The sequence below is a fragment of the Ambystoma mexicanum genome, chromosome 10, assembly GCF_040938575.1.
Source record: "Ambystoma mexicanum isolate Mex_15411 chromosome 10, UKY_AmexF1_1, whole genome shotgun sequence".
NCBI lineage: Eukaryota > Metazoa > Chordata > Amphibia > Caudata > Ambystomatidae > Ambystoma > Ambystoma mexicanum.
Window position 1 is genome coordinate 1,356,222,005 of NC_090932.1, and position 25,332 is coordinate 1,356,247,336.

At 49.8% G+C, this 25,332-nt stretch overlaps 1 protein-coding gene across 1 annotated transcript in view; it reads left to right on the forward strand.

Annotated features, from left to right (window-relative positions):
* HPS4 (HPS4 biogenesis of lysosomal organelles complex 3 subunit 2) overlaps nt 1-25,332 on the forward strand; it is a 951,717-nt gene that overhangs the window by 66,225 nt on the left and 860,160 nt on the right. The window contains exon 4 of the mRNA XM_069619373.1: nt 21,064-21,207. Within this exon, the coding sequence (XP_069475474.1) occupies nt 21,064-21,207 (144 nt within the window). The remainder of the gene's footprint in view (nt 1-21,063; nt 21,208-25,332) is intronic.

Here is a 25,332-nt window from a genome sequence, read left to right on the forward strand (position 1 = left end):
GAGTCACAATTTGCTATTTAACTACTTGCATTCATTGAACTAACCCAGAGAGCTCTGTGGCAGTTGGGTTCTACAGCACCCTCTGTCACCTTTTTCCTTTTTGTATACGGAATAAATCTAGTTTTTCTTGCAAAGAGGTGCACCAAGCTTCTTTTCCTTAGAGGATTGTTTGTTTTTTCTCTGGTTGGTTGTTTGGAGGTTTGCCTCACAGCTTCCTACCAAGAGGTGGGAGCACCAGAGGCCCATTGTGCTGGTAATGGATAAAGCCAGAGGTCTATTGTTAACCAAAAGACCTGTAGTAGCAAACAACCTCTATGAACAACCCCTCATACTCCATGCAATCACCAGCTGACCTGCCCTGCTGCTGAACATCGCCTGCACCACCCAGTTATTGGACCTTTCGTATAGCTGTATAGTAACCTAACATAAGGTCCACTGGTTTCAGTCTTCTGACCATCCAAAGTTTTTTTTTTTTTTCCGAAGGGTCCTCTACTTTTCATGTCACTGGCAAACCATTATATTCACTTTGCTTCATTTTCAACTCTACCGAAGAAGAACCTGAGCTGATACTCATTATTGGTACTAGCCACTTTCAACATGGTATTGCACGTGTTCTGCTTTGACGTTCTATCCCTCTCAAAAGAAGTGCGTTCCCACCATACCACCAAGTTCTTGCATCAGTCATTACAAAGCGGAACAGCATGCATCAATATCTGTATGCTCTGGCAGTGTAACAAATTATGTAAGGTTGTGGTTATGTTGGCATAACCCGATTTAATGGCATATTAAGATAATGTCAAGTTTAGGAAAATATCATGGTCTCCAACATTTGGATTGTTGTGCAAATGGTGGTGATCCACCCCTTATAGATGCATTGGGATATCGCATGTCTACATACGTTCTGATTGAAATGTTGGTGTTTTGAAAGATCACAATTGGGGCTAGCCGCTATAACGACTCTGATGGGTCAATGTCTTGATGCTCCTATAAGTTAGAGTTCTTGTGATTCATCAGACTCCAATTGGAACAACTGTAAATTCATGGGCTTTTGTTTGGGCCTGTGTGTGCTGGTGAATTAATGGCTGTGACAGGGGTCAAGTAAGTTCTCAAGGCCTACTTGTTTAAAAAAAACTAAATTCATTTTGCATGGCAGAATGCTACTTTTCCGCTTTGTACCTTCAGCAGAGCTGGTGAGTTAACCAGAGCTCTTTTCTGGAACACTGGGTATCCCTCCATCCCTCCCATTCTCAATGCTAGTTTTGCAGGTTTTTCTTCTGTCTTTATGGGCTACTGTTCTTTCTCTGTCCTTCCTCTTCCAAATAACTTTGGTAGCCAGAGCGTCACATTAGTCATTGTGAATGTCCACCATGACATATTATTTGAATTTGAGACATCTTTGACTCCTCTCTCCTTCTTCCTCACACTCAGGACATTACCAAGAAGTCCCACTTTCAACTCTTCCTTGTTAAAGGAATTCTCCCTTTTCTCACTTCCCCCAGAATCTCAATGTAACCTGAGCCCTGGTTCTCTCTAGGCTTGACTACTGCAGTAGCCTTCTCCTGAATCTACCTTCTTACACTTTACGACCCCTCCACCTAATCCAGAATTGGGCAGAAAAACGTATCCTCTCTTCTGCTCTAAACTCTTCACTGGCTCCCGGTTGCCGCACAGATTAAATTCAAATTACTCTGCATTATCCACAAGGCTGTCTGCGGCCTGGGACCACGCTATCTGCAACATTCTCTTACTAAATACTCTTGCTCTAGACCTCTACGGTCCTCTCGCACCAACTGTGTGTGTAAAGCATTTTGCTAAACAGAAGGCTGGTGGCGGATCATTTTCTTCAGCTGGCTCCCTCTTATGGAACAACCTCCCCCTCCCTCTCCGTCTTGAGCAGGACCTCCTCAAATTCCAGAAACTCCTCAAATTCCAGAAACTCCTCAAGAATTTCCTCTTCACATTCTCATTCGCTCCGTCCCTCCTCTGCTAATCTCAGTCTCTATAATTGGTGGCCAGAGCCCTTATTTATCCCTCTCGGACCTGGCCTCCCATACCCTATCGCCCCAGCCTCTGTCTACCTCTCAACACTTGCCTCAGCACCCTCCAGCCTCAATCCTGTAAACCTGCACTTACTACCAAATGCCGCCCCTGGCCGCATAGCACCTATGCAGTTCATCTGCTTCTCACCCCCGAGCACTGCCATTCCAGCACTTGACCTCACCCCCCACTTCCATCTTCTCACTACACTTGCACATTCTGAATACTCACAAGGAATAGTAGGTTTGTTTTTACCTTCCACTGAATTCATTTTTATTTCAATCCAATGTTCCCTCCCTGTTGCCCTGTGAGCGCTTTGAAACAGAATTGATTTACTGTATAATAAATGCACAATAAATAAAATAAATGAATGGAAACTTTGTTATAAGGCATCCCATCTATTTGGACTGTCCAAGAAACAGTGACAAAGATTTTGACCTGCCATTGCAAGGTTTCCTCTATCGGCGCCGGGAGGCCAAGAGGAAGACTGTCATCGCGGTGCCTCTAATCGATGACATCTGGGAGGAGGGCCTGTCGGTTCTCAAGAACTCCTCCACGGCACCAGCCAAACGGGACCGGTACGAGAAGAAGTACCGGGTCCCTGAAACCGCTCCCCTGTGCCTCAGGGCCCAGCCAACGGCAGACTCGGTCGTCTCGGCGGCGGCGAAGAAGGAAGCGGCGGGGCCAGGAGCCTCAACGTCGAATTCCCTGCTGGACGGCGAGGGAAAAGTTGGACGCCATGAGGCGGCGGGTCATTTCGTCGACGACGATCAAAGCAGCCAACGCCCTGGCGATCGTGGCCCGCTACGACAGGGAAATACTGCAAGAAGGCGAGGTGGCGTCGGACCACGCCATAACGGTGGCAACCGATATTGCCGATACCGGGTTCCACCAGCTGGGCAACGGTGTTTGCCTACGACGACGGGGTTGGCTCCGGGCGACCGACTTCCGTCAGGACATCCAGACCTGGGTGTTGGACATGCCGTTTGACGGCAGCAACTTGTTCGGGAAGGCGGTGGACGAATCCCTCCAAGCCATAAAGATGGACACGGAGACGGCCCGCGCCCTAGGAGCCCTTCAGCAACGACGGCCCTTTCGGAGCTCCGGAGGCAGACGGGGTGCCTCCAAGGGATCCAGCGGTGGCTCGTCATCCTACCGCCAGGCGGCACGCTCCTCGTCTCAGAAGGCCTACAGGGGTCGCGGCAAGCAGGGAGCGCCTCGCCGCCGTCGGCAAGGTGGCCAGGACGGCAAGGCCCCCACCTCCAAGCAGGACTGAACCGGCCGTGGTCTCGGGCCCCCACCGAAGCACCCCGGTGGGAGGCCGGCTGACGAAGTTCGTCGGCGTGTGAAGTCCATCTCCACCGACCGTTGGGTGCTGGATACCCTGGCAAGAGGACACTATCGAATTCCTGAGGAAGTGCCCTCACGTTCTACCTGTGGCCAGGAAGGAAAATCACGTCCTGCAACTGCTGTTGGAAGTACGGGCGATGCTCAGGAAAGGCGCCATCGAGCTTGTCCCGAAGAGGCTCGGGGGTGTACTCAAGGTACTTCCTCGTCAGGAAGAAGACGGGCGGCTGGCGTCCCATCTTGGACCTTCGTCGTTTGAACAAATACATCAGGTCACAAAAGTTCAGGATTGGCACCCTCCAGCATGTACTGGGGCAGCTGGAGGAAGGCGACTTTCTATCGTCGTTGGACCTGGAGGATGCTTACTTCCACGTTCCCATCCTCAAAAGTCACCGAAAGTTCCTCAGGTTCGTCGTCCAGGGACGCCACTACTAATTCAGGGCACTGCCGTTCGGATTGAAGTCGGCCCCCAGAGTCTTTACCAAGTGCCTAGCACCTGTGGCGGCGCGTCTGTGCCTGCAGGGGATTCACATCTACCCCTACCTGGACGACTGGCTCATCCGCTCAAGGACGAGGGAACTCGCCGTCGAACACACTGCGAGGACCGTCCAGCTGCTCACAGACCTGGGATTCGCCATAAACTACCCAAAGTCCCACCTGGTGATGTCGCAGGTGGCCCTGTTTCTGGGAGCGAAGCTCGATACGGTGAGGCGCCTGGCGGCACCGTCGGAAGAACGGACGAAGACCATTCTAGGCAAAGTGCAGCGCCTGCTAGCCACGGACGTGGCCAGGGTGAGGTCCATCAAGTCCCTCCTGGGGATGATGTCCTCTTGCATCTACCTGGTGCGCCTCTGCAGACTACGGATGCGCCCTCTTCAAGAATTTCTCGACACCCGTTGGATGCAGGCGACGGGGGCCTTCGAAGACGGTCCCCCTCAACGAGGTGTTCCGGCGGGCGATTCAGTGGTGGGGCGTTCGAGCGCACCTCACGGCGGACAAGGACTTTCAGACGCCGGCGTACCAGGAGACGGTGACTACGGACACCTCCCTGGAAGGTTGGGGCGCCCACACCGGAGATCTCCACGCAAGAGGCCTCTGGCTCCCGGAGGAGAGGCTCCTGCACATCAACGTCCTGGAACTCCGAGCCGTGTTCTGGGCTCTCAAATCGTTCCTCCTGTCGCTCAAGGGCAAGGTGGTGCGGATCTTCACGGACAACACCACGACAATGTTTTACATACGGAAGCAGGGAGGTACCAGATCCCCAGCCCTATCCAAGGAGGCACAGGATCTGTGGCACTGGGCGGTCGCCCAGGGGATGTTCGTGGTTCCCTTCCACCTGGCAGGAGAAAGAAACACCATTGCCGACTCGCTCAGCAGGGAGCTGCGCGCGTGTCACGAGTGGGAACTGCGCCAGGATCAGCTGGATCAACTCTTCGGACAATGGGGCAAACCCCAAATCGACCCGTTCGCAACAGCGACGAACTCTAAGTGCAAGAGGTTCGCCAGCAGGTTTCCCCAGCCGAGAAGCATGGGCGATGCGTTCTCGTTCCCCTGGGACGGCCTATACCTGTATGCGTTCCCTCCGTTGCCGTTGCTGCTTCGACTCATCAACCAGCTCAAGAGGTCCCGGTGCAGGATGATCCTCGTCGCACCGGCGTGGCCGAGGCAGATCTGGTTCCCGGACCTTCTGGACTTGTCAACGTCCCCTCCCATCAAGCTGTCGGCAGACGCGGACCTTCTCTCCAGAGAAGGAGGCGCCATCTTCCACCATGACCCGGCGTCGCTGAACCTGCAGGCTTGGCTCCTGCAGCGCTAGAGTTCGGAGGCTACGATATACCGGCCGATTGCAGAGGGGTTCTTGCAAAGGCCAGGGCGTCCTCGACTCTCAAATGCTACGGTCATAAGTGGAAGAGGTTTTCTATCTGGTGCCGAGCACAGAAGATCAACCCCCTACGGATTACGGCCCCTCGAGTGCTGCCGTACCTGCTATCGCTGGCAAAGGCTGGGCTGGCCCACGCCTCCATTAAGATTCATCTGGCGGCGATCTCCAGATACACCAGAACCACAGGACGGACGTCCCTGTGGTCCCATCGACTGGTGAAAGAGTTTATGAAAGGACTGTTCCGGTCGTTCCCGCCGGTGAAGGCCCCGGCCCCGGCTTGGGAACTTAACGTGGTGCTGACCAGGCTCATGCGGCCCCCATTCGAGCCAATGCACTCCGCACCGATGAAGTTTGTGTCGTGGAAGACTGCATTCCTGGTGGCCATTACCTCCGCACGACGAGTGGGAGAGATCCAGGCCCTATCCTGCAAAGCACCGTACTTGACTTTCCATGCCTCGAGGGTGGTGCTTAGGACGCACCCTTCCTTTATGCCGAAGGTGCCGTCGGACTTCCATCTTAACAAGCCCCTGGTGTTACCTGTTTTCTTCCCGTCTCCTTCGTCGCCGGCCGAGAGGACTTTGCACTCGCTGGATGTGGCTAGAGCGCTGAAGTTCTACGTGGACCGCACGAAGAGTTTTCAGAGGACATCACAGCTGTTCGTGAACTTTGGACCTGTGAATCAAGGGAAGGCTCTCTCGAAGTCTTCTATTTCCAGATGGCTCTCTGGCTGCATCATGCACTGCCACCGGTTGGCTAACCGACCGCTGCCAAGCCGTCTGAGAGCCCATTAGACCAGAGCGATCGCTGCTACTACGGCGTTCTTATCTGGTGTGCCCCTGCTGGACATCTGCAGGACTGCTACGTGGAGGTCGACGCACACCTTCACGAGATTCTACTGCGTCGATCGGGATTCCAGGGAGGAGTCCAGGGTCGGCCAAGCAGGGCTGCGCAACCTGTTCGCTTAAGGTGAGCCTGGTGAGGAGGTAAGAGATGCTTAATGTTGAGTTTTTTGTATTGCTTATTGTTGAGCCTTTTGCCACCCCCGTGGTTGTGCATGTGTGTACTGCTATTTATTCTTATATTCATGAGCATGTGACTCCATGCCAGACCCCATGCTGGAGAAGGAACAAGTTACTTACCTGTAACTGTTGTTCTCCAGCATGGGTCTGGCATGGATTCACATGCAAACCCTCCTGCCTACCCCTCTGCGGCTCTTCACTTGGTCATACTGCCACTTCACGTGCTACCAAATCTGAAGATGGCTGCCAGAGGCATGGCTTAGGTAGAGGGCAGTCATTGGCGGTGGTCAGTATGACACAGAGATCAGTGATTGGTTACTACTACGAAAGACAGATCAGAAACGAAACTGATACTGATTTTTTCTTTACCGAGGATTCCCAGCCTGACGACGGGGAATATTCATGAGCATGTGAATCCATGCCAGACCCATGCTGGAGAACAACAGTTACAGGTAAGTAACTTGTTCCCTAAATAACATACTGTATCCAAGATGGCCACCGAGCAGGGAAGACGTGCGTGAGCGGTGCTCCGTCTCCCGGCTCGGGGCCGACACAGTAAAGACAGACAATGTAGCCGCGGTCCCCGGAATAGCAAAGAACACCGGTGGTAGAGATTATTGATGAAGGGGAGCAACCCAGGAGAAGTGACAAGCACACAGCCCCGAACCGCCACCTCACGAGACGAAGCGGCGGTGCCCCCACTAACGGAGCCAGACAAAGGGAAAAGCAGAACCCGGACGGGGAGAAGCGCACAGACCCACGGATACAGGGCAGAGCCCCCCCATGTCCAGAGGGGGTGTGCGCTCACCTCGTCCGCGGAGCCAGCAGGAGGAGTGAAGCATTGGGTGGCCAGGGCGCAAGACGCCGGATCGGGCGGACGCAGCAGGCCCCACCGAATAGCAGGTAGCAGAGCTCCAGCAAAGAGGACACCGACGGGGAGACGAGCGAGGGCCGGGAGCGGTGCGGCCCCTCCCCGAAGCCTCTAATCAACAGCGCGAGCCCACGCAACGTGTGCTGGCACGACGAGGCAGAGAGAGGGCTCTCCAGCAGACCCCGATGCCCCAGGAGGGAGAGGGTACTCAGCGGGAATCGCCGCCCAGCCCCCTCCGGACGCCAGAAGTATGACAGCAGCTCACAGAAGGGGACACCCCCAGCCAAGAGGTGAGGTGGAGTGGGGAGGGGACCCATCGGGAGAAATGGAGAGAAACGGACGGGGAGCAAGCTAAACCGGTTACTCAATCCGTCCTCCTATGAAAACGGCTTGTAAAACGAAAATAACAGCAACTCGCCCATAATACCGCAAAGACATAGAAGGGTGGGGTGGTGGCGCCCCCTCACGCAACCACAAGAGAATTTGGTTGCCCTAAAAGCCAGAAGTAGCCCAACAGCTAAAACAGAGGAGCCCAATGAACTCATAAAACATAGCTCCAGCACAATACGCCCACAGCACTCCCAGCACAACACGCAAAGGGTGACTAGACACACACATGCAGAGAAGGCAGCACACATGTCAAAGTCGAGAACCAGACAATCACAGACAACCACGGCAAAAGGGAAAAGGGACCAAAACCTGGCCACACGCTGGGGACAGACTCATCAGGCCTGTCGAAAGTGTCCGCCCACAAAGACAAAGCAAAATCCCCAAGTGCCGAAAAGGAAAGAACCGATATGGCCGCAAAAGAAGATATGAGAGACTGGTTTAAATAATTCCAGGAGCAATTTATGGCCTCAACACACACACACACAATTTGAGACCATGCGGGACGAACTGAAACAAACAGTGCAAGAACTGAAAGTAGACATAAACAAGCTAGAAGAGAGAACCGATATATTGGAAAGAACACTTCAGAACTTGGACGACGAAACCCAACAATATGCAGAAGCCCAAGAGCACTTGGCTAGACTCTCACACAATTTGGAGATACAATGCGAAGATTTGGAAAACAGATCACAGAGATCAAATATAAGAATTAAGAAAATGGTAGAGCCAATAGAAGAGAAAACCCTAAAAACTGCCATACAACAAGTGTTTAAAGACATAATAGACCAAGAGGAAGAATCAGCGATTCTAATTGACAGAGTCCACAGAGTGGGCCCGCGACGAGAAGGAATATCTGGAAACTGCCCCAGAGACGTGTTGGTAGCAATGACCTCATACACACAAAAGGAGCAAATCTTACGAAAGGCCAGAACGCTGGATCAGATAAGAATGAACGGAACCAACATACAACTATACCAAGACCTGGCCCAATCAACCCTCAGAGAAATGGCCCCAGTCACGAAAGAACTTCTTACCACTAGACAAATACGATACAAATGGACCTTCCCATTCGCCTCCTGTTCACATGGGAGGGAGCCCAACAACGAATAACCATGTGCGAGGAAGGCCTACACATAATGAATGCTCAAGAGGACCCGGAAAATAGGGTGCGCCCTAGAGACTCCAAGGGCGTAGAGCCCCGAGAGGCTGGCAAACCATCCCACCCAAAGGGGAGTGGGCTACCAAGAACCAGGTACACAAGAACCGGCCAACCCCACCGCAACATGGAGAAACCACTTAAAACCACCACCGCCACCACAAGAAGAAAACAGAATACCCGGGACCGCCGGCAATAGATATGATCGGTCAGAACCGGGACGAATAGTACCACCACGAAAATCCTAAGTCGGGTTTAGAACCCCCCCCATGACCAAGTTTACCCGAGTAAAGAGGGCATGGCGCGCGAGGTGACACGCCTGAGTGATCATAGGGCCCAGAGCCCTCCTCAAGGTTGTTCTGGGGGGGGGGGAAGAGAGGGGGTTGAGGGAACTATTAAGGGGAAAGTTGGGAAGGGGGGGGGGGTGGGGATCACACCGGAAGACAAGAGGCGAAAACCAAAAGACCTCGGCGAGACCTATAAGCCAAGACAACAAACAGAAAAATGGGCCTAAAAATTGTTACATACAATATACGTGGACTAAACTCACCAGTGAAAAGAAAAAAAGTAGAACACTACCTACACAGAGAGAAATTCGACATCCTGACACTTCAGGAAATGCATATAAAAAAACAAGACGAGGGGAAAATCCGAATCAAAGGATACACACAGATCATCCAAGCAAACGACTCTGAGAAGAAAAGAGGAGTATTAATAGCTTTCGCCAATTCTCTGAACGTTCAGGTAATGCTAGTAGACAAACTAGGAAGATACCCATTTGCTAATATACGAACAGAAGGTTTCCCACTAACCATGGCAACGATATATGCACCCAATGTGGGCCAAGACGGGTTCATAAGAGACTGCATAGACAAACTGGAATCCTTTGCAAAGGCAGAAATCATCCTAACAGGAGACTTGAACATTGCATGGGACCCGTCCATAGACCGCTCAAACCCAAGACATGTGGGTCAGAGTACCCCCTCAAAAGCCCTCCAGAAGGCAATGACCGAACTAGCTTTGGAAGACACATGGAGAAAATTTAAGAGGCCTGACACCAGGATACACTCAGTTTTCAAAGTACACGGAACGAGAGCCAGGATCGACTACATATGGACGTCCACAAGTCTACTGGGGAAGATCAGCGATAACGGAGGTGAGCAACATCTCTATATCAGACCATGTCCCACTCTGGATCTGCCTCCCCACCATTCGCAAACGCACACGCCTATGGAGATGGACACTACCAGGGGAAATCCTACACTACCCGGTCGTGAGGGAGACCATCAGGGAACGAGCGGAAGAATACTTCAAAGAGAACACACAGGACGTATCCAAGTCTTCCCTCTGGGAAGCCTTCGAGGTGGTCATACGTGGCCAGCTCATAGCAATCACAGCACAAAGAAACAAATTGAATAACAAATGGGAGCCAGAACTAGAAGCAAAGAGCACGGAACTAAGAACAGAAATGGCACACAACAAATCATTGAAAGTAAAAAGAGCAGACATACATATCCAGGGCAAACTGGAGGCCCTACGAACTAAGCGAGCAGAAAGACCGCTCCTACACCTGAAGCAATGGTACTATGTGAAATCGAACAAAGCCGACAAACTACTCGCCAGACAGCTACGTGGCAAACGACCGGCCCAATCGATAAAAGCCCTCGTAGACGAGCGCGGCCAAAAAATGCACGCTGACAACCGAGATTGGGAAGATTTTCCAGCAATATTACCAGAAACTGTATGCCACGGAGAACCCAAGGGAAGACCAGATTACCTACCTCGAAAACGTGACGCTACAGACGGTGACGCAAGAGTTGAAAATAAGACTAGACGAACCCATTACGGAAGAGGAAGTAAAAACGGCGATTCGGGACCTACCAAAAAACAAGGCACCGGGGCCGGACGGATTTATAGCACAATTCTACAAAACATGCATAAATGAACTGACCCTGTACAGATCTATTCAATACCTTCAAAGATTGAGCGGACATCACCCCATCCATGAATGAAGCAAAGATCCTAGTCTTTCATAAGCAAGGGAAAGATCCGGAGTCCCCAAGGTCTTATCGCCCCATTGCATTAATAAATTTAGACGTGAAACTCTACACTAAAATCCTGGCCAAAAGATTGTCGGAGGTGCTTCCCAGGCTGATCCACCAAGACCAGTCGGGATTCATCCCGAACAGAATGACCCATGATAACATCTGAAGAATTACTCGCCTGATTGAAAAGACTGGACACACAAGATCAACAGGTATACTCCTAGCGCTGGACGCAGAAAAAGGCAGACCTCTGTGGATTCCCACGGGTGTCCTCTTTTGGAAAATGCATGGGGTTCCCTGTTTTCCTTGCTGGCTTCGACACCCTGTGCCCAAATCTGTAGGTTGCCCATATGAACACAATGGGCAGTGGCGAAAGGCTTGGGGTGACCAGTGGATTACCCTTTTCCTTTTGCGCCCCCGGTAGGTGCACCCACACATGTGAGGTACTGTTTTCATCGGGACACCTGTGGGAACGCGGGACGGTAGTGGCCAGAGGGAAATGTCTGAGAATTGTCTGCATTTCCAGCCAATTTCAGACACATTTCCCTGTGTCCACTCACCGAGATACGTCGCCACCAACAGATGTCATACTTTCTCGCGTTCCCACAGGTGTCCCGAAGAAAAAGGTACCTCACATGTGTGGGTGCACCTACCGGGGGCACAAAAGGAAAAGGGTAACCCTCTGGTAACCCCAAGCCTTTCGCCACTGCACAATTTGTTCATGTGGGCAACCTACAGATTTGGGACTAGGGTGTCGAAGCCAGCAAGGAAAATGGGGAACCCCATGCATTTCCCAAAAGAGGCCACCCGTGGGAATGCGCAAAGGTCTGACTTGCGCGAAGCGGCCCAGAATTTATTACCCAGAATCCCAGACAAAGTGAACATTGTGTTTTTTCCCCACCAAATATCACACTTTGTCGGGGATTGTGGCTAATAAAAACTGGGGCAATTTGCGCAAGGCAGACCTCTGGATTCCCAGGGGTGTCTTCTTTTGGAAAATGCATGGGGTTCCCTGTTTTCCTTGCTGGCTTCGACACCCTAGGCCCAAATCTGTAGGTTGCCCACATGAACACAATGGGCAGTGGCGAAAGGCTTGGGGTGACCAGTGGGTTACCCTTTTCCTTTTGCGTCCCCGGTAGGTGCACCCACACGTGTGAGGTACCGTTTTCATCGGGACACCTGTGGGAACGAGGGACGGTAGGCCATGTGTTGTTGGGGGCGTGTTTCGATGGGTGCGCCGAGCGAAATGTGCGGAAAAAGCATTTTTTCCCCACATTTCGGACTTTGCGGGGCTGACTGGGTAATGCATTCTGGGGCGATGTGCGCAAATCATACCTCTGCGGATTCCCACAGGTGTCCTCTTTTCGGAAATGCATGGGGTTCCCTGTTTTCCTTGGTGGCTTGGACACCCGAGGCCCATATCTGTATGTTGTGCCGGTCGGCAGAATGTCTGAGATTCCGCTCTGAAAACAAACTTGGGGTTACTTGTGTTTTAGGCTTTCCCCTTGGCGGCCAGGTAGGTGCACCCACACATGTGCGGTACCGTTTTCATCGGGACACCTGTGGGAACACGGGACGGTAGGCCATGTGTTGTGTTTGTGTGGTTTTCATAACGTTTTGACCCATTTGCTGGTGCCCTTTGTCTCACAACCCTTTAATTTCCCAAATGTGACCTACATTTAGTCGCTGCTTTAGCCACCATACACTTTTGTAACCTGCACAAGTCACCTACCCTTGAAAAGGTCTGCCTGTGCACTTTCAAAAAATGTATGCTTGGGGGGGCGCAGTTGCGCTCGATGAAGATGGCCGCCTTCTAATCAGCTCCGTTCCGCGAGGCGCTCCTTCTTGCTGAATTCATCCGGTCTGCCTCGGCGTCTGACCACCTAAACCACGGAGGGGAAGACTGGTGTGTCGGGGACCCTCCTGTTCTTATCCGGTCCTCCGGACTTCCTTGGCCGCTGAGCTCTTGGCCCCGGCGTGTTGAGCGGGAGCGGGTGCCTCCTCCGATCCCCCGCGGGGCTCCAGGGAATCGCGGCCGAGTCCCGCGGCTTGTGGCCCTCCGTGGGGGGAGGGGCGTTCTTCCCGCCTGGCGCTCCCGCCCACTACGATCTTCGGGGGAGCAACCGACGGGAGCTGGACCTTTATCGGAGCCGTGAGCGCTCGCTCCGCCACCCCGTCCTGGGAGGCGTGCCGACTCGGACGGGCTTCGAGCGGCGTGATGGTTCCCTACTTTGGACTTCATCATACGGGCGGGCTGCCTCCATCGGGGGGGAGCCGCCCCTGAGGTACGCGTTGCTCCCGCTGGACTCCCTCACATGCACGGCTCCTGGCCCAGCCTAGTGCGGACACCGCATCCCGACCGCGGCCTTTAGCCCTCCCCGGCTGCCCTGTTCCTCGGGTCCATTAACCCACACCAAAAGTCGGGCCGGTGGGCGGCGGGAAGTGTCCGCCCCTACCTACTGCGGGCGACTTCACGGTGCCGGGGGGCACCCCGACCCCTGACTCTCCTCTACTGACCCACCTTGCATCTGGTCGACCGGGGGACTGCCGGCCTGGCGGTCTTGCCGCGACTCGACAGTTACCAGAGGCTACTCCTGGTTTTCCTACTGGCTCCCCTGGCCCCTGCCTCCTCGGGTTCCCGGAGACACACTCGTGGATCACGGGCCACCACGTACGACGGTCGGCCTGGACGGCGCTCCTGTCCTTGACCCGGCAACACTGCATCTCCTACCGCCAGCCGGCCACAGCTTCACACATCTCTGGTGCCTTCTCCTGGTGTCCTGCACCCCCCCCTTCACCTGCGGACTTGATTTCAATACTTGCCGACATCATGTCAACGAGGACTGGAAAGAAGCAATCTTCTATCAATATGTTTACTAAGCCTTCGGGCGGATCTGGTGCGGAGACGCCATCACAGGAACCATCAACCGCACATGAACCGGAACCTTCCGAATCTCAGAAAATGATGGAGTTCATTCGTGAAGGGTTCACCACAATACATAGTAAGCTTGACGACATGAATGGCACTATATCCTCCATCAAGGCACACATGGAGAGGACGGATGGGCGTGTGACTGAGATTGAGTCACGTATGAGTACCGCCGAAGATGGTCTGGGCTCGCTCCGGGCGGAGGTCTCCACGTTATCTACACGCTTGAAAGAGGTAGAGAAGAAGAATGAGGACCTTGAGTCTCGCTCGAGGCGCAACAACCTCCGTATAATTGGGGTTCCGGAGGATGGCATACAGGAGCCCATGGAAGACTATGTGGAGAGCATGCTCCTTCGACTCCTCGATTCCCCAAAACTCTCCTCACAATTTGCAATCGAGAGAGCCCACCGTGCACTTGTGGCGAAGCCTAGGCCGGGCGCACCCCCTCGCCCGATAATAGCCAGGGTCTTAAATTTTCGTGACCGGGATGCCCTTCTCAGGGCGGCGAGAATCAAGGGGGACCTCTTGCTGGGGGCGGCCAGGATCCACTTATATCCGGACTTCTCGACGGCGGTCCAGCGCGAGCGCAAATCCTTCATGGCGGTGAAGAGACGATTGCGCGACCTCCAGGTCAAGTATGCTATGTTATACCCTGCCAAACTCCGGATTGAACATGCGAACCGAGTTTATTTTTTCACGCTACCAGAGGAGGCCTCTAAGTTTATGGATGAACGTTTTCCCGGCTAATGCATACTTTCATTAATCCCTCCCCTTGCTTGGGTTTTGGATCGATGGCCCACACACTGCACCCTTGGTCAGGCACGTCATGCTCATCTTTTGGATCCGACACCGCATAGCCCTAACCCAGGACTTGGTTGGTTCCACAACGTGCCGTCAATCCTGGATGCATTACTATGGGGTCCCTTGGGCCATGGAGATACCAGCTACTTCGTCCTGTGGACACTGTGTCTGAAAATATGCTTAGTTATGTTTCTCTCTATGTAATGCAACTGCTGGTGTGGGTTGCGAATCGCCATAGTAACCCCTTGTTTCCTATATAGGGTCTAAATACACACACCATTCCACACAAGCTGTTCGGGTGTCCCCCACGTACAATCTCGTTAAATTGGTTCACTATTGTTGGTCATGCCTGCCTCCCCTCACCTGCGGAGACATTCCCACGTGTCTCCCTCCTTTGTTCCCAGGCATTATGTTTATCCTCAAATTGCCTCAAGGTGCGGAACTCCGCCGTCAGGCCGACCCACAGGCCCCCCAGGCGTTGATGCCATTGTTTTGTATTTGGTTTGTTACCTATGGGGTTTTCATCTCTCCGATTGGGGGAGGGATGTGGGAGGGGGTGGGTGGTAAGGGAGTTAATGTTAAAAAAGGCTTGGTATTTGCGGAGAGGGTAGAGTTCAGAGCACCAGGTGATCTATGTCACTGCGGCCCTGGCAACAATGGGGCCCATCTATGGGGGACACTGTTCCATCCACCTGTGTTTCTCCATGGCTACTTCTGGGGTGTCGGGTGAGGAAACCATTACATTCCTGAGCTGGAACGTTCGGGGGCTGGGGAACTTCAAGAAAATGAGGCTACTACAGCTTCAGGCTGAACGACATGGAACTAGGATCCTCTTTCTTCAGGAGACACATGCGGTAACTGAGCACTGTGAGAAGTTCGCCAAAGTATGGGGACCACAGAGGTACTATACCTCCTATTCTACACAAAGCCGGGGAGTTATGACCCTAATTCATAAGAGTATCAGCTATAACCCTATAACCACGACAATAGACCCCCTGGGCCGATTCGTTTTGCTGCATGGCATGTTACAGCATAGGGAAGTGATCCTGCTAAATATCTACGGCCCCAATATCGATGATCCCGAATTTTTCACTCATCTCGCGTCCCTTCTGGATGGATTCCCATTGGTGCCCATTCTCTGGGGGGGCGATTTTAATACAATATTTGATGTGGATCTCGATAGATCAGGTTCTCGACCTCGTCACCTTACCAAGGCCGCGTATGCTACACTTTCTTCACTTCCCCGTCTGGCCCTGTATGATGCATGGAGGCTTCTCTACCCCGATTCTCGCACCTTCTCCTTCTATTCCTCGGTGCACGATTCCTTTTCCCGCATTGACAGATGGCTAGTCTCTGATGTGTTCATAGGAAGCATCTCAAACATGTCGATTCTCCCCAGGACTCTCTCCGACCACTCGCCAATAACTATTACCCTATCCTGGGGTGTCGATCACGACCGTACTAGACACTGGAGGATGAAGCCACTCTCCCTCCTCGATCCGGTCTTCAGTTCGGAATTGGAGTCGGCAATTGAGGAGTTCTTTGAGATCAACTCCGGGTCCGTCTCGTCACAAGCTACCCTCTGGGAGGCTTTTAAGGCCTACGTCAGGGGCATCGCCCTCTCTAAGGAAAATGGCATCCTCAAAACCATCCGTAGGGAGATCGCCGAGAGCGAGGCCACACTGTCCAGGCTGGAGGCCCAATATTCATTAAAACATACCCCTGAGACCCTTGCCCTGATCGGCACGGAGCTAGACACCTTCCGGGCTCTTGCGGATCGCGAGCAGAGATTTCTTGATAACCCTGGGTTGGCAAGGAGATACGGCGAGGGGGAACGACCGTCTCGTCTCCTGGCTAGGCTTCTCCGCCGTGAGTTCGGTTCCCCACCCATTCCTGGCATTGAGAGACCTGATGGATCCCTAGCCACTTCCCCCGGCGATGTTAACTCCGAATTCCTCTCCTTTTATCAATCCTTATATGCTAACTCAGATAAAGCCACCATAGCTGAAATTGATGCCTACCTGGACAGGCTCCCCCTCTCGGTTCTTTCCCCCGATACTATTGAGGCCCTTGAGAGCCCATTTACTCCCTCGGATCTTTCGGAGGCCATAGATTCCCTCTCATCAGGCAAATCCCCGGGTTCTGATGGAATACCGATCGAGTTCTATAAACGATTTAAGTCCTTACTACTCCCTCAACTGGTCACGCTTTGGGAGGAGTCGTTGTTGGCTGGTCAGCTCCCACCCACGCTCCGCGAAGCCACTATCACCGTCCTCTTAAAACCGGGCAAACCCCCCACTCAATGCGGCTCTTATCGGCCACTTTCATTAATCAATTGCGATGTCAAGATTTATGCTAAATTACTGGCTCTACGCCTAGCCCCCTTCATGCCATATATCATTCATCCTGACCAGGCGGGGTTTATTCCGGGACGCTCTACCGCCCTAAATCTGAGGCGCCTTTTTAATGTTATAAGTAGGGTGAGCCCGGACGTCCATGCCGTGGCCGCCACCCTCGACATGCAAAAGGCCTTTGATTCTGTTTAATGGAGTTATCTCTGGCGAGTACTTGATAAATGCAAATTCGGTTCCACGTTTCTGTCCTGGGTCAAGCTTCTATATTCAAATCCAGTGGCCAGGGTCCGCACCGAGGGCCGCTGCTCTTCTCTTTTCCAGATCGCTAGGGGTACTAGACAGGGCTGCCCTTTTTCTCCATTAATTTTCGCTGTGGCGATGGAACCGTTCGCGGATATGCTCCGCCATTTCCATTCCCATAGAGGTCTACGTACCGCCGGGGTCTCGGATATAGTTTCCTTATATGCTGACGACGCTTTACTCTTTATTCGCTCCCCTGAGGCCAACCTTGCCCCAATTATGGAGGATGTTGTCCTCTTTGGTAATATGTCAGGCCTGACGGTCAACTGCGCCAAATCAACTCTTTTCCCACTCACCCCTGGCACACTCCCCCCTCCCGACGCTCTTGGATTCACATGGGCCCAATCCGAGATTACATATTTGGGTGTGGTGGTGTCGCGACACTTCGATCGGGTTTTCGAGAGGAACTACCTAGTATACCTCTCAGATCTCACGCAAAGAATTCAGGGTTGGAACAATCTTCCTATTTCATTGGCTGGGAGGGTTGGAATACTGAAGATGGTGGTACTCCCTCAACTATTGTACAGATTCGCCAATATCCCGCAATGGCCGGGAGGTGAGTTCTTTCAGTCATTAACACAAACCCTCAACACTTTCCTCTGGCACTCCGGGGCGGTCCGCCTTAAGTACAAGACGCTGGCCCTTCCTATGGAGTCTGGTGGCTTTGGTGCACCTGACTTTCTTGGGTACTGGCTAGCAGCCCAGCTTCAACACGTTGCACATTGGTTCAATGTGTCCGACCCCCCTCCCCATGTCAGGCTAGAGGGGTTGTCGGCTGGTGACCGTGATATTGGGTCCCTGGTGATCGCACCTATCCCAATAGAATCAGGCTCATTAGACCCGGTGAGGTGCACATCATTAGCTTTATCCAAAACTTGGCAATTACTGGGCACCGCCCATCCCTTTCATGGTAACTTCCCGATCTGGAACTTTCTCCCTGGAATCCCACGGGTTCCCCCCTCGGTAGTTCGCACATGGGCTGAGGCGGGATTTGAATTGCTCCGAGACATATTTGTAGAAGGTAACTTCATGGAATGGCCTGACCTCCCTCCACCCCTTAGACAGCGCCCTTCGGTATGGCTTCAATACTCATCCCTCCGTAGAGTCCTCAAACATAAGTACCCGTGCTTCCCATCACTGCCGCCTGATGAGCCGGCGATCACTGAATTGACCTCTCCCTGCCCAATGAGGGGAAAAACTTCCAGACTATACACCTTGCTACAATCTAGATCCCCCCCTTCTTTCTCTAAACTAAAGCTAGCTTGGGAGTCTGACCTCGGGGTGGAAATTACCGAAGACCGTTGGTCCCATATGTGCTCACGTATCCAGGGGGTCTCCTTCAACTCCCGATTCAAACTAATTCAATTTAAATTACTCCACAGGTACCATTATACCCCAGCCAGACTACACCGCATTTCGAATAGCTCTTCCCCTAGATGTCCTAGATGTGGCTTTGATGGAGCTGGCTACTTTCACATGTTATGGTCGTGCCCCCGCCTCACCCAATTCTGGGAAGCTGTTTGCTCCACTGTCTCGTCGGTGCTCGAACACCCAATCTCCCCCAGCCCATTGAAATGCCTGTTTCATGACTTTCCCGAGCTCCACCGGGATTCGAGGAGATTAGCTGGCCTCTGTATGCTTCTGGCGGTTCGGGCGATACTACTCAGTTGGCTTCGACCTACTACTCCGACTCATGCAAACTGGCTTAAGGCGGTCACTTGGGCTTCCGACACGGAAGAATCTTGGGCGGTGCAGCAGCCCATCTGTTCTAGGCCCAGAGACATCTGGTTGAAGTTCCGATTATTTATGTCCCCTCCCGACACTGACTCAGGTCCCACATCCCCCGCGCCCTCCTCTTGTTGATCACTGGCCCTCCCCTGAATGGCCCCTTGCCGGGTATGTTACTGTCCTCCTATTCCCTGTTGTGGGCGAGTCGAGCCCCCTGAACTGTTTTATGAGACTGAATTGTATTGAGTTGTCTGATTCTACTTGCTCACCTGTATCTGTTCTACCAAGCTGAATAAAAATAAAAGTTTAAAAAAAAAAAAAAAATGTATGCTTGCCGTTCCTCACCACATTGGTTTTCCCGATTTACACATGCTAAGTGCGTCTGGTCAGGCCGTGAGCGTAAAACTCCTGTGTACCATGTCTCAGTGTTTGGCTTGTGGTATTGCTTGTTTTGTAAAACACTACAAAAAATGTGTGCTCTCCTAACTGCAAGAGTCTGGGGAATGTAGCGGAGCATTGCTTTTCTCAAAATTCATAGAAGCCATTGCAGTACCAAGACAACCATGTCCAACACATACCTTTTTTTTTCGGCCATTTTCCTGCTTTTCCCCCAATCGATGGCAGTTTCCCCTACCTAGTTGTTGCCTGACCTACGCAAATCACCCCTTCCTAAACTTGGAATTTTGTCTACTTTTCAGAAATCTATGCCTTTCTGTCCTCCAATTCGGCTTTCCTGCCTTTTTCTTCCATTCCGTCCATGCATGTCCAATTGGCAAAAATGGCCAAAATCGCCTACCTCTCACAAAACGTTTGATAACCACATCAAAATAATTTTTTTCCATTTCCACTCAACCTGTTCTTGAAAGCCAGGAAATTGGGGAACTCAGCACAGCAAACCATTTGTTCCTAGCTCTTACAAGGAAAAAACCACAGGCTTCTTTGTACATCATTTTATTGGCATTTTTTTGAAAACCCAAAATTTTCGCCCTTTTTGCTTATTTTCTCTCACCCACCTACATCAACCTGGGATTCCTGGGTGGCGTTACGACCGCCTACATGTGGGAAAAAAAGGAGCCAGATTTGGCCGAGATATCTCATGTAACAAAAAAGTTACAAGCCATTGAATGGCCACATACCGAAATCACCAAAAAAGGCCCTGGCACTGGGGAGAAATACCCATGGCACTTAAAGGGTTAAACAAGCCGTGAGCAGAGATCCGACCCCATTTGAGAAATACATATTGACACACACCGGATCCAAAAAATTTGTATCGGCCACATATAAATTCCTCAATACTCCAACAGAAGATGTCAAGTGGCAATACATGAAACGATGGAGCACAACATTGGGGAAAGCGATAACAAAGCAACAATGGGACTTTCTATGGTGCATTATCCCAAAATGGTCTAAAACCATCCAAGTGAAGGAAGCATGGATAAAAGTCATGCTCAATGGCACTATACTCCAGAATGACTGCATAAAATGTATCATACCATCCACAATAAATGCTGGAGGGGATGCAACTCGACAGGGAAACTGGAGACACATCTGGTGGGACTGTCCCAAACGAACACAATTTTGGGCAGATGTAAAAGCGCACATGCAAGCCATGTTCAACGGTGCTGGTGTGGGATGTGGAACCCAAAAGACAGGACCCTGACGATATCCCAAAAAAAGAACTTCATGGGACTTCTAACAGCGGCCTGGCTAGAAATAGCGCAAAAATGTAAACAACAATCACCTCTGACCAATCTGGACTGGCTCAGAAGAATCTGGTCACATATTGCCATGGAAAGAATTGCGTACAACATCCAGGGAGAAACCCAAAAATTCCACACAAACTGGGGAACAGCACTGGAACATTTACAGAGCGATTATATGCTACAATGGTGCCCACATAAACTTCACATATTGGACCTATTTACCTAAACTAAAAATTCTGAGGTCTTGAATCCAGATCAGAACTTATCATTGCAAACCGGTGGGAGGGAGGGGAGGGTAGGGCGGGGTAGTTCCTAGGACGGTATTTCAGTCCTGTTGTATGAGTGTGTACCTTGTATTCTGATGTAAAGCGCAATAAAAATATTTTTTTTAAAAAATAAATAAATAACTGGAGTAGGTGTTTACATTCTGTTAATGTTTTTTTTCGTGATAATCAAAACCAGTATTTCTCTTGTCTGACTAATGGCCTTTTATTCTTGCAGACTCCCATTAACGATCAGGAGTTGTTATGCGGACAGATAGCGGGGGTTGTTTGCTGCATTGCCGAAATATCAAGTTCGCCTCCTGATCTTATGAGGTTAAGAAAATTGAAATTTGCAACCAAACTCGATGGAGATTATCTCTGGGTAAGTGAGCACTTAAGAATAATGCAGCACTAATAAAAAACAAATCTGTTTATTTACCTACTAGAAAAATCAAACCATTGTGGATATGCAGCAAATTCAAGTATTTTAGGCCACACTATAAACTTGTATGGATTGTGTACAAAAAGCATTGTTTGCAAATGTTATTTAGCTATTAAGCAAGTTAAAGCAAGGAGGTGGAAAGGTAAGGTTTACATACTTTGAAAAGTTCATAATACAGGTCGCACACTATAAAGTTGCATTTGGGCAAATTGCCCTTGTGAATGGAGACTGACCAATGGAAGTGGGGCTTTCTTGTGCTTTTCGAAGTTCAGTCGAGGGGGGTGCTTAAAACAAGGACTTGTTTGGATTCTTTATGATCTTTATACTTGGGAGGGAAATGGCTGAAGCCATTTCTAAAAGAAGGCGAATATTGGATCCCTCCATATAGGCATTATTTTTGTCTTGTCTAGATACCCAAATACTTCCTTTGGTTTTTTGCTATTTGTCTCTACAGACCTGGCAATGTTCTAAGACCAATATGGACTAACTAGATATTGCCAGTTACTTTGGGGGCTGGAGATGAAGTCCTTGCTGGCGTGAGACCCTTGGTCAAATACAGAACATAGAAAACTCAGACACTTTGATATAGTTGTAGGTGGATATGCATAACATTGTGTCTAAGGTACTGAGTGCACTCTTGAGTAAAATCTAGGAAAGCATCGCATTGTGCTGACCCTGCCATGCAGCACTTTCAGCCACCCATTTTATTTTTAATTCAGGCCTTTTTTGTCATTTTAATATCACACTGAAGAACAAGCAAAACAAAAACTCTATTTTAAAAATAACACGTCTGTTTCCTCTCCCTCTTTCACTTGTCAAGCTACAAGCTATACTATAATCCTTCCAATGTTTCAATTTCATTGTTGCAGTATTTATTTTATTATTTTTGGATTTGTAGAACACGCTACAGCCCAGAGGCATCGAGGCGCTCTGAGGAAACAGAAGAAGGCTTGATTCAGGGTTACAGGAGTGCGGCCCAAACAGAATGTTACTTGGTACAGAAAGTTTTGTTGCATGGTACATTGGATAGACGTTGCTTATATTCAGACACAGAGATGCATAGAATCGGGAAAGAAGCCCTTTCAAACAAAGAGCCTCGTTTTGATGGCTTTCCGGAATGCTGCATGTGTCAATCCTCCTGATCTGGGCCGGGAGGGTGTTCCAGAAGGTAGCAGCCATAGTGAAACAAACCGATTCTGGCCATCTGGTCGAATATCTTCGCACCATTTATGAGACCCAGAAGAAATGAGGTGAAGTCTCTCTTATATGTATCGGGTTCCGAAATGACTCTCCTTATATCGAAGAACAATATGTCATAGGGTCCAAGAAGCCATATTGTGTATCTCTGTATACATCCAATAAGCTCAACCTCCCTTGCATGTTCGAAGCTGCATTCATCCAGTCACTTGTAGGTTGCAATTGGGCTGCTTAACAAGATTTTAAAATGTGTGGATATGCCGTCTTGCCATCTTATCAGTTTCTACTGGAATCCTGTAGGGAAGAGTGATATTCCTATGCTGTACAGATATCCAGTTGCCCTCAGAGACTTGGACTGGGAGCCTCTGAAATAACTGAAGGAGGCGGTCAGTATGTTGATTTTATTGAAAGCGGCCTAAAGAGAGTAGCGTCTTTGAGTGCAGCAAGAGAATCTTCACCTAGTGTTTAAATTAGTTCTTCGGTTTTCTTGAGATTCCTTTCATGTGGACTCAAGTTCGGGATTAGAGGTAGGGGGCTGGCTAGGGTATGCATTACATAGGCTACAGAAAGAAAGAAAGTGTATGAATTTCTATATCGCACAATATCCTCCATAGCGGTCTTGCCTTTACTCTTTGCCATGGCAGTCAAAACCATGGTAGACAAGGTGAGGGGCTCGAGGGCACCCCCGTCTAGTACCAGTGTTAACAAGAAGTAGCAATGGAGTTGACCATTTGCTCACATTTATTCCAGGGGAACAGCATATAACATGCAGGCTTTATAACCTGTTTACAACATGGTGACGGGAGGATAGCTCTGTGGCAACGCACGGCTCTTGGAAGCAAGACCACGCTGAGTAAACACAGGTTCAAATCCCGGACCTGCGCTTGAAAAAAAATAAACACAAGTGCCAGCCACCCTTCCACAATTAAACTAGTGCCTAGATACCTACGAGTTATGTACGCTTTAAATAAATGAAAATAAAATGGTCTCCTGTGTATAATTTGACCAATAAATGTTCAGTAAATAACCACACAAAGCATATGAAAGCCCTCTTCACGTCAAGTGATGCAAGTACTGCAGACTTTATTTTTGTGTGAAGCATCTACTAGATCATCATTCTGTTAACTTTCTCTGGCTCTCGCCTCTTGCCGATGCAGCTCATGTGGTCCTCCCCTTTTGACCATAAATCAACATTAATATTTGTGTAAATCTTGGCAGCAGTATTCAAGAGCACAATCATTCTGTAGTAAGAGCAAAGTAATATTTACCTGCATAACATAGAGAGTACTGTGATCATGCCATAACTGATTGTCTCTCACTGCTCCTGACTCCCTCATGTGATTAAACGACTGTGAAGAGCCAGGAATGGGATGCAGACACAGGATTCCTGGTTCTTGGTTAAAAACCTTTATTGAAACAAAAAGGGGGTTGGATAATGTCTCACTATCCCTAGTCCAGAAGGTTTTCCCTACCTCAACCAAAAAACTAAGGGGTCTGTCTTTTGTCAAGATGTCCAAGCAAAAATATCTACTTTGTCCAACATCCTATTCTCAGGGGAAGGAGGGATGACGACTTCATTCATCACGCACCTTTACTAGTGTAATCAAAAACTGATGTAGGAAATGATCGCTGTAGAGGGCGGAAAGCCATATGGACACGAAGATCTATTGGCCTTAAAGGATTTAACCATAAAACCACTTCTCTGTCAAGGTTGGATGGATATCCACGGGAGCTGGGTATTGCCAGAAAGTCCAATAGAGCCACATTTCCATTGCTTGCTGATGTGGAATTTGTTTCCGTAGAAATCTTTAACCTGACCTGCCTGCACCTTTTCCTCCTACATATTGCTGTTATCAGTGCTCCTGATAAAGATTTTGAAGTGGAAGTATTTTACACCCTATTTTTGTAAAGTTGGGAGTAAAAATGTATTTATGGAGTAAAAAAAAATCCCATTTGCAATGGGAATATTTTATTGGCGAGTAAAATGTTTGTTTGAGCTGTAAAACAAGTGTTGCATCAAATATCTTTGCACCCAGCAGGCAGTAATCATTTCTAGGCATTATAATTATTCTTATAAATTCTTTGATATCAGAAATACATTTTTACTTCAAATAACATGTCCGGTTCTCAGCCAATATATGTATATTTACATGCAAGTATTCCAAACCATTTTCTTCTCCAGTATCGGGACAAGTATGGTTTTTGAGAACATTAGTTTGTGGATGTACTATTAAGTAATTATTCAATCAGCCAACTTCTCTGTGCAGGAGTGTAATAGTTGATGAATTCGCTATGTGTAGGTCAATTAACTGCAGACAACAGGCAGCTTAATTTGGCGCCTGTAGGTTTGAATTCAAAGTAAATTTTCTAGGGATCTGATAATTCTATTTTGAACCCACATGTATATTGTGTTTTCAAAAGATATGGGTACAGCTTTCACTAAGGATGCAGTGTGACTTTCGCTAAACATGATTGTGTGATTGCAGTCAGTACTTGTGTGTAACTGAATATAGCCATGTATGTAGCTTTAATCTGCACGTGTTTGTGGGCAGGAGCTATTACTTTCAGTAACCTGTACAATGTTGACTATGGATTCCTCCAGCTACATAAAAGCACAATATCACCTTAGGCAATGATTTTTTCCAACCATATCATGACCCAAGATCACTCTGCTTCGACTTAGGCCACTAATTATATTTGTAATATTTTTTGCAAAGGCAGTTTCACATTAAAGTGGCACCAGAATGCATTGTTTTTAGTTTCTCAATACGAAGTAGGTTAGGCTTTAAATAACATCATCACACTCTGTATTCAGTGTAGATGAGGGGACACAACATTGACTTTCAGCATCCGTGTTCCTGTTTTCAA